This window comes from Arachis ipaensis, chromosome B08, assembly GCF_000816755.2.
Source record: "Arachis ipaensis cultivar K30076 chromosome B08, Araip1.1, whole genome shotgun sequence".
Taxonomy (NCBI): domain Eukaryota; kingdom Viridiplantae; phylum Streptophyta; class Magnoliopsida; order Fabales; family Fabaceae; genus Arachis; species Arachis ipaensis.
Window position 1 is genome coordinate 118,900,124 of NC_029792.2, and position 9,503 is coordinate 118,909,626.

Sequence of the window (9,503 nt, forward strand, 5' to 3'; positions counted from 1 at the left end):
AATTGAGAAATTGAGAGAATAAATTTTGTAATTAATTTTCAATTGTAAGAATTGAAAGCAAAAATTACAAAATATTGCTTTAAGTAAACATACTTTTGAGAATAAAAATTATATTAAAAAAATCATTCAAATAAGTTTGGTCCAGTGTTCAAGACTTTTGAACGTACATTCATGTTTCTGAATGCCAAACATACACTAAGTATCCATGTGTAAAAGAGACATGTAGACATGTATTAGGAAAATAGAGTTTGTAAGATCCGAAAAAATATTAACAAGTTAATTATATAATTAAAATTGAGTTAAGAGGGTTTAAATTGTCTGATCTGCATTATAAATTTAAATTTCATAATTTGAAAATTTACAGATAAAATTTGAACTCAGAAAATTATTTGGAGCGCAAAAATATAATTATTTATGGAAAAACGCGTATCGGCGTGATAATTAACAGTACACGCTTAGAATTGTTCGCCACTGCGTATGAGAAAAATAAAAATGTAGAAATAACTAGGGGTGCACATGGGTTGGGTGAAGTCGGGTTTGATGTGACACAGACTCGGCCCGAAATATACACCGGGTCTATTTATTAGACCCGAACCCGGCCCTAAATCGGATGAAACAATACACTTTCGGGCCACAATTATACCGGGTGAAAACCGGGTGAAAATCGAGTCGTTAACATTACATTACGTTGATACCTTCTTGTAAGTTAGCATGTAAAAATATCCAAATTTCCAAGACTCCAACCATTATTTAATATGGTAAAAATTCACTTAGAAAAATATAACAAGAACCAACCACAATCAATACTAAAGCATAATCACAATCAATACTAATATTGTCTAATAATACCAAATATTTAAATCAATACAAATAATATAATATTATGCATTAGTCTAAAGTCTTATGCATTCTAAACATAAAACATTAACTTATAGTCTTATAATGACTAATAACACAAAATATTAAGGTTTACAATACTTAAATTCCACATAAGAATAGTCATGATCCATCATTAATAACACAAAATATTAATTGTGTATGATGACCGGGCCACCGGACCGACTTCGAGTGACCCGAGCTATGGCCCAGACCCGACTCGAAATAATGACCGGGTCTATTTTTGAGACCCTTACCCGGCCCTAAACCCGATGAAATCACACCAAATTAGCCTCTAAAGTGTTCGGGACCGGGCCGTGCCTTCGGGCCGGGCCGGGTCATGTGCACCCCTATAAATAACTAGAAAAACATTTAGAATACAAACCAGAACATTTATCTTTAAAAATTTTGCCCAAAGTAGCACCAATGGACAAAAGAACAAAAATGCCTTTCGCTTAAAAGAGTCAAAACCTGACTTCTTCCCCTACTTTCACACACACTTGGCCAAAAAAAAAGAGTGAGCACGAGATTGAAAGGAGAAGAGAAAGAACCCAACGCTAAAATACTATTTACCTTCTCATTCAAATCCGTTTTTTCACAAACTGGAACTCTGATCGACGACCTGTTTGTACCCACGCATCGCTCTCAATTCCCTCTATGTTTTTATACTACTTTTGCGGTGAGTAATCACGAGAGTGTTACCCTATTTCTCTATTTCTTACTAATTTCGCATTTTGGGGTATGTGGTTATTGAAATTGATGATTTTGATGCTTTAGGAAAAGCTCAAACTCAATTTCTAGTGGGGTTTTGACCATTATTTATATGGAATAAGGCAAGAAAACTCTTTTCCTTCACTTTATTTAATTTGCGTGAAAAACCTAGTATGAACTATATAAATTTTGGATGTTATTAGATTGAATAGAGTTACTTGAATGCTTGGCTTGGTTGGTGTGGATTAAGGCTTAAATTGAGTGCTTGGTTTGAATTGGTCGGAGAAGGTGGTTCAAGATGATTGAAACTACTGTTAATTAAGGTACGGATTTTGGTTTCAAGTAATCACTATGTAATGCCATGTGAAATCCTAGGCTAGTTGACTTTAAGATATTGTTGGATTGATGTCGTTGATGTTAATGGTTTAGCATGAATGTGTGAAATTAAATGACGGTTTGAATGTTGAATGAATTTTGGGCTGGAGGCCATGATTGATTGAGTTATATATTGATATGTATTGATGTGTTGTGTATTTGTTGATGTTGAAATTCTTGTAGATAGTATGTGAAATTAGATTTGGGATGATTAATTGTTGATTTTGAAAAAATTGTGTGTAAATTTGTTTAATGAAAGGTAAAATGATAATTTAGGTGAAAATTGAATGGATGAGTTGTTGAAGGTGAAAGATGGATTTGTTAGGCTTGAACTTGGATGAGGCTACTGGGTAATGTTTTTAAAAAGAAAAGGATTTTGAGTAGTATGAATTTTGAATGTTGTAGAAAATGTATAATTTTGTAATTTTGGTAAACTTTTGAGGGTCATAAATTGGCTCTCGAAACTTGAAAATAGATGAAATTCATCTTGAATTAAAATTGAGAATGTCTACTTTAAGATCGTCGAAGAACTGAGGAAAAACAATTTTTGTAGAAAAAGTTATAGGCGTTTGAAAATTGGTGGTTAAAACTGAATTATGCAGATTTTGTAGAGTTAGTGGCCGAATCAGGTTCCTTGCGTATGCACCATTGACGCACCCTTAAGGGACCGAGATAGATTCCCGTGTGCGTACGATTGTGCTGATTTTTAAACATGTTGTTTTTAAACTGCCTGTAACCTCCGTATGAACTCTGAAAATTATATTTGGACCTTGATTCTATTGAGAATGAAATTAATGAGAATTAATGAATTTAAATTGGGTACTTACTTATAAAACTTGCAAAATAAAATCTTTTAAATATTGTGGAGATGGTAGTTCATCCTGCCCACGGCGAGAATGGTGGCATAGTCCCGCTCGTGAATTGAAAACGATTATAAATGTGATATGATAACTGAATTGGCAAGGATGTTGGTTTTGTCCTGCTTACATTATTGATGAGGCACTTGCGCCTGACAAGGATGGTGGTTCATCTTGCTTATTCAGTGCTGCGGTGTGGATGTGGGGATGGTAGTTTTGTCCCGTCCACATTCTCTCTGGTCGTTAAGGGTGGCCGAACATTATATCCCGGATAGCACTGCCTCTAGTGAGAAGGTGACATGGTACTCTTTCTCTGATACCAGCTTGTGATAAGCTTGGGATGTTCCTCCTGGAGATGCACGACAGACAGACGATATCTAGGTTAGCTACCGAATGTGTCGGGTCTGGCAGTTTAACCGACACGTGAGCTCATAGCTAGTAGGATAAGCATACATCATGTGCATTTATTTGCCATTATTTGGGTGTGCATAATTACTTTGATTTGCCTATTTTGATAATCTTGTTTAACTGCTAATTGTATTACTTGTTCTAAATATTCTTATTTGTGATTATTTGGTATGACTGCTTGTTTGTGTTAGCATTCCATTGAAAGTGTAGAGACTGAGAATATTGAAGATGACTGTTGGGAATGGATGAGACTAATAGTAGATTAAAGTATCTTTACCTTAGCAAATTTAACCCTGTATCGATTAGTTAAGACCCTGGACTTGGATTTCTATGAAGTTGAAAATCAAGATTGCCTAGAGAATTCATATTTCCTTATGTAATTTTTATTTAGAACTGTTATCCTAATAGGAATCTTTGGGTTCTCACCTGTTATTATTACTCTTAGAGGATTTTATTCGGTAGACTTTCTATTTTGTATATTCTCTAGTATTGTAATATTCTAGTCGGTCTTTTTTTGTGGGTCGAGACTAGTAACCATTATGTATATACGCTATTCTCTATTTTCATTTGAACTTATAAATATGTATATTCCATTTTTTGTATACGACGTTTATCACTTCAACAAGTTCGTGTGGGTTTACGATTTTTCGTTGTTTATTTTCTTCACGGATTCTTAGTTATGATATTTTTCTTCTGTATTTATGTAAGTATATCTCTTTTAAGTGTCGTAGTGTCTCACCACCATTGATTTACGACGATAGTGTAAAATTTTGTGTGATAAGGTATTATAGAGTTAATATTCAAATTAGCCCCTGAAAATTGTATTGAGTCTTAAATTAGTTTTTTAATATTTAATTGTCTCTATTTGAATCCAAATTTTTCGATTCATAGTTTACATTAGCTTCTCAAATGATTTCTATTAACGTTGTACTGATGTCTTACGCTGACATAGATAAGTAGTGTCATATGTTTAAATAATATTTAACCAGGTGGAATAATAGAATAATAAAGTGTCTGTTAGTGACACGTGTCTTGCTGATAAGACAATAATATCACGTGTCATAACACAATTTGTCCATACCACTAGTATATTATCATTGTAAGTTATTCAATTTTTTTTTTTTGGTGACTGTAAGTTATTCAAATTAACCTCCAAATATTTACTCATAATTTATTTTAGTCCCTGAAAATTAAAAAACATAAATCAAATTAGTCCTTGACATATGGCATTACCGTTTACGTCAGCAAGCTATGTGATAATAATAGGCACTTCATTATTCCTTCCACATAGTCAAATGATGTTTTATATGCGGTACCAGTACTAACTATCTACATTAGCACGACATTAACAAAAATCATTTAAGGAACTAATATGAGTTAAGAAGTGAATATTCAGGGTCCAAATTGAAACAATTGTAAATTTTAGAGCCAATTTAAAACTCGATGCAATATTTTAGAGGCCAATTTAAGTATTAATTGACGAAAAAATATGTAGACATACCAATTAGAAACATGGACCCTAACATATATTTAGTGTTTGCTTTTTGAGACAAAAATGAAGAGAAAGACATGGCTACACAAAGACATATAAAATATGCATAATGCCATAATGATGAGACACAAACTTACATTGAACTATTTTTTAGACAATTTTTTAAAATAATTTTTTGCAAATTTTAAACCTCTTAAATCCTTTTGTCTTTTCATTCTCTTATTTTTCTGCCTCATTACCCCAGCCTCTTCCTGCCCCAAGTTTGATGCATAATCGCTTTCTATTGACGTGAAACTCTTCTTTACTACTAGCCTTCTCAGATCTCCAAGAAAGACAACTCTCTTTTTTTGGGAGTTCTTATTTTCGTTCTTTTTGTCTATGTGTTGTCTTTGTTTTTATTTTTGTCTCCAATGATGAGAACTAAAGCGATGGTGACTGAAGATAAGACACCCAAGTTGATGAGAAATAATACCCATGAAGATGATTGTTTGCTGTCTACTATCACTTGAAGAAAGTTTTGATGCGATAATACTTACCTTTGATTCATCTTATATGCATATTTGCTTTTTTTTTTTTAAGTTCATTTCTACTTTAATCGTATTTTTAACTTTTTATATTTTTTCACTATATACTAAATCTTGTTATCTAAATTTGTTATGGGATAATGTAAATGAAATTGTTAATTTGTTCTAGTTCTTTAATTAATTTTAATTTTTTCGAAAAAAAAGTTATTAATAAAAATGATGACACTATCTTTTATGCTATTGAGAATAAAATAGATTTAATTTTTTTAAAAATTATCTTATATCCATTATAATTACCAAATAATTATTTTTTATTATATTTTTATGTATATTTATGTTTTTGTCTCTATATCTTAGCCATTATAATTACCAAACAATTATATATTTTGTGTATATTTATTTTTTCTCTTCCACTTTGTCAATTATTAGCTTACCAGTACTCTACACGTTCTTTGTACCCACTCCTGCTCACAATTAACTGGAATCAAGCTAGATTTATCAAAATTAATACTCAGATTAGTCATCATCTCAAAACACCGCAGAAGCCACTTGTAGTTCCTGACAGTCTCCTCTTCCTGTGGGCAAAACTGTATGGTGTCGTCCGCAAATTGCAGGTGGGGCTACTCAATATTGTTCTTACCAACCAACAGATGAGTAATCAGTCCATTTCTTACTCGTTCTCTTACCATCCTATGAAGGACATCAACAACAAGAACAAACAGGAATGGAGAAAGAAGATTACCTTGTCTTAAGCCCCGTTCCATCTTAAAGGATTTAGAAGGCAACTCACTTATCAGAACCGACATTGACGCCGTGCAAACACATTCCTTAATCCACCCTCTCCATCTTTGCCCAAACCCCATCTTCTAAAGTACAATATCCACAAAATCCCACTTCACTCTATCATAAGCTTTTTGAAAATCTAGCTTGATTATCGCCGACCTTTTCTTATTCATCTTCAACCACTACACCGTCTCACACGTAATCAAATCCCCATTATGTATCTTCCTACCCATCACAAAAGTACTCTGAGTCTCTCCTACTAATCCTAGCATTACCCTTCGCATTCTCCAAACTAGCACCTTCGATATGACCTTATACACACATCCTATCATGCTAATCGGCCAAAGATCTTTGATCTCCCTAGCTCCAACAAACTTTGGAGCTAGCGCCACCCAAATAACATTAGAATCTCTTAGTAGTTCTGTTGACTGAAAGAAATCCATGACAACCTTAGTGAAGTCAGACCCAATTTCTCCCCAACACTTCTTAATGAAGTTCATATTGTAGCCATCACACCTAGGCGCCTTAGACGACTCACAATCCTACACTGCATGTTTTATTTCTTCAACCGAAGGCATCCTCTCTTACTCTGCAGACTCCTTTTTCTGTATCTTATTAACTAGCCCATCACGGAAGTCTATCAAGGTGACGCTTCCTGATGATACAAGTTCTTGTAGAAATCTCTTATGGCAAGCTTGATCCTGGCTTGATTCCTCAGCCTTCCATTTATCACTAAGGCATCGATTCGATTGCTCCGTCTTCTGGCTAAGGCTAAATTATGAAAATATCTAGAGTTCTTATCCATGTGCTTAGCATGTCGAGACCTTGACATCTGCTTCCAATGAATCTCATTCCTGACATACCATTTCTTACAAACGCTAACAAGGGCCTTCCTTCTTGCCTCCATAGTTGCATCATATCATCCATCACTGGCCAACTCATCTACCTTCTGGATTTCATCCTTCAGCTTGTTTATCCTCAGCTTAATATCACCAAACTTCTCCTTATACCATATCCTTAAAGGTATCGTTAAAGCCTTCAACTTTTCAGTAAAATGAACCTTTTCTAGCCCTCTCCATTCCTCCTTTACCATTATGAGAAAACCATCATGCGTGAACCAAGAATCTAAACTTCGGAACAACCTTAGCCCCATTGCACTCTACTATCCTTCACTATCAACAGACAATAATCCGATAAACCTATCTACCCACCTTTAAGCTGTGTCTCAAGAAACTCTTCAACCCATTCTACGCTAACCAACACCTAATCAATGTGACTGCACGATTGACTCCTGAACCAGGTAAACAGTCATTCAGCTCTAAATCCATCAACTCCATATCTTGTATCCAACTTCTAAAATCTTCCGCTGCTACTGTTAATGTACCGGCTCCTTTCCTCTCATCCACTGTCACAACCTCATTAAAGTCACCCATGTAGCAAATTGGGACTTGACATAACCCAGAGATAAAACTCAACTATTCCCACACAGTTAGTTTATCCTCTCTGGCATACGCACTGTACACCAAGTAAAATGCACAAGTGAATCTATTATTTGTCAATACCCCTTCCACACACAACCATCTCACCTCTTTATAACAATTACTCGTTTAAACATCATGTCGTCCCACATCAATAATAAACCCCCAGAAGCACCATCCGATCCCACAAATTCCCAATCTACCGCATCATTCCTCCAAATTTGCACTACATCAAACTTAGTCACCACATGTTTCTTTGTTTCTATCAATCATAACATGTTTACCTTATTTTTTCTCTTAAAATTTTTCACCATTCCCAACTTTTCGACACCCCCTAAACTCCTCACATTCCAACAAATGTAAATCATTTAAGCATTGTATTACACAACTTATTTCGAGTTTTAGGACGACTTCTTCTTACTTTCTCCTTTTGTTTTGATTGCCTCCTTTTCTATGCATTTGCTTCACTCTGAGCTTGAAAAATAGCTATAATGTCTTATTCCTCGTAAAAAAAAAATAGCTCCTGATTCCACTGCCAAATCCCAAGCCACTCTATTTTCAACCAAATCATCTTCCCAACTTTCTCCTTGCTTTTCTAGATTCGGCAAACTGCCTACATCCTTTTCAGAACCTCCAAAGTCCTCCAAGTCACTATTTGTGTGAGCATCTGTACTAGCCTCAATGGGAGTCATGGTCATTTTCTCATTAGAATGTGTCCGCATCCCTAACGCAGTTTCTTTTGTTGCTATATTGTTCTTCGCACCTCCAACAGACCCCAACCTGGTGAAGATTGGTTCAGCGGTGACTCCATGAGGTTCTCGCTCTTCACTACTACCACACCAGCGTACTCTGTCTAGCACTCTATACAGTCACCGTCACTGCCTGTCGGTCTTCTCACCCCCTTCACTACCTCTCCCTCACCAGTCCCATTGGCCCTACATTGAGTCGCGCACTCCACATCCCCTACACAAAGGCCAGACCCTTCGACCCTCCTTCCCCTCGATGGAGCAGTATCTCTGTCACAAGCCCCCAACTACCAACACAGCCTTATGGAGACACATGACTAAGTACTTGCCGTCACTGCAATAGCATTGTCATTGCATCTAAAATCATGCCCCTCTTTCACAAAAACCGGTGATCCTCCCTTACCCGTGTTAAGATCCTCTTAGTGTCGTCTAGGTAAGCTTACTCCTTCAAAGCTACCTGAATGAGATCCCATAGAATCTGCACAAACCAGTGCTGCCATTCATCTAAATTCGCAACGGTGATGACCATTCTGCCCTCATCTTGATCCTCCTACCGTGAACCCTGGGTCATCATCTCCTCCACCATGTCCTAAAGCAGCTTCATCGGTTTATTACGTGCTTCAACTTCCTTGGTGTAGTCACGTTCAACAATAGAGATCCCTTTTGTTATTGGTCCTATTGTCTGCACGCTTTTCAAGCAATCCTACCTGGGTACATGATTTTTCCCAGGATCAAAGAGCCCTTCCGCAAAAGAACTATTGTTATCAGCATCCTTATTATCCTGCTTCACCTTGAGATCGACATTCCTCCTATACTTAGCCTTTCCCACAAAAATCTCTTTAGCCCGCAGCCGCATTCGGTTCATTTCATTTATTGCTTTCAATGCACTTCCTTTCGTAGTATACGGTATGAAAGCAAACAAATGAATCTTCTCATATCTCTCCTTGCGAGAGACAGATATATGTCGTTTATTCGCCCTGTCCACTTAAATAGATTAAACAATTCTTTCTTCGAGACATCTTTTGATAAATTATCCACAAAAATAGTGAAGGATTCACTCTCCAAACATCGGTACTATTCCCGATTCCAAATTCGTAGATCTTTTACGTGAAAAAGTTGCATAACTCTATCCCACCCTGTGTATTCCCACCCCCTACGCTCAACCATTCACTCTCTTCTCTAAACCTTAAATAAATATAAATAATAGCTTTTTTATCGGTTATTATTAAGGATATAACAATTTATATACATCC

The 9,503-nt window shown here is 35.9% G+C and overlaps 1 protein-coding gene across 1 annotated transcript; it reads right to left on the minus strand.

The window, feature by feature from the left end:
• On the minus strand, window positions 4,404–6,526 carry LOC107611547. The gene is made up of 5 exons (XM_016313460.1): window positions 6,302–6,526; window positions 5,930–6,109; window positions 5,678–5,818; window positions 4,498–4,556; window positions 4,404–4,410 (listed from the first exon to the last, which is right to left on the minus strand). The coding sequence occupies exons 1-5, from the start codon at window positions 6,524–6,526 to the stop codon at window positions 4,404–4,406; spliced, it is 612 nt and encodes a 203-aa protein (XP_016168946.1).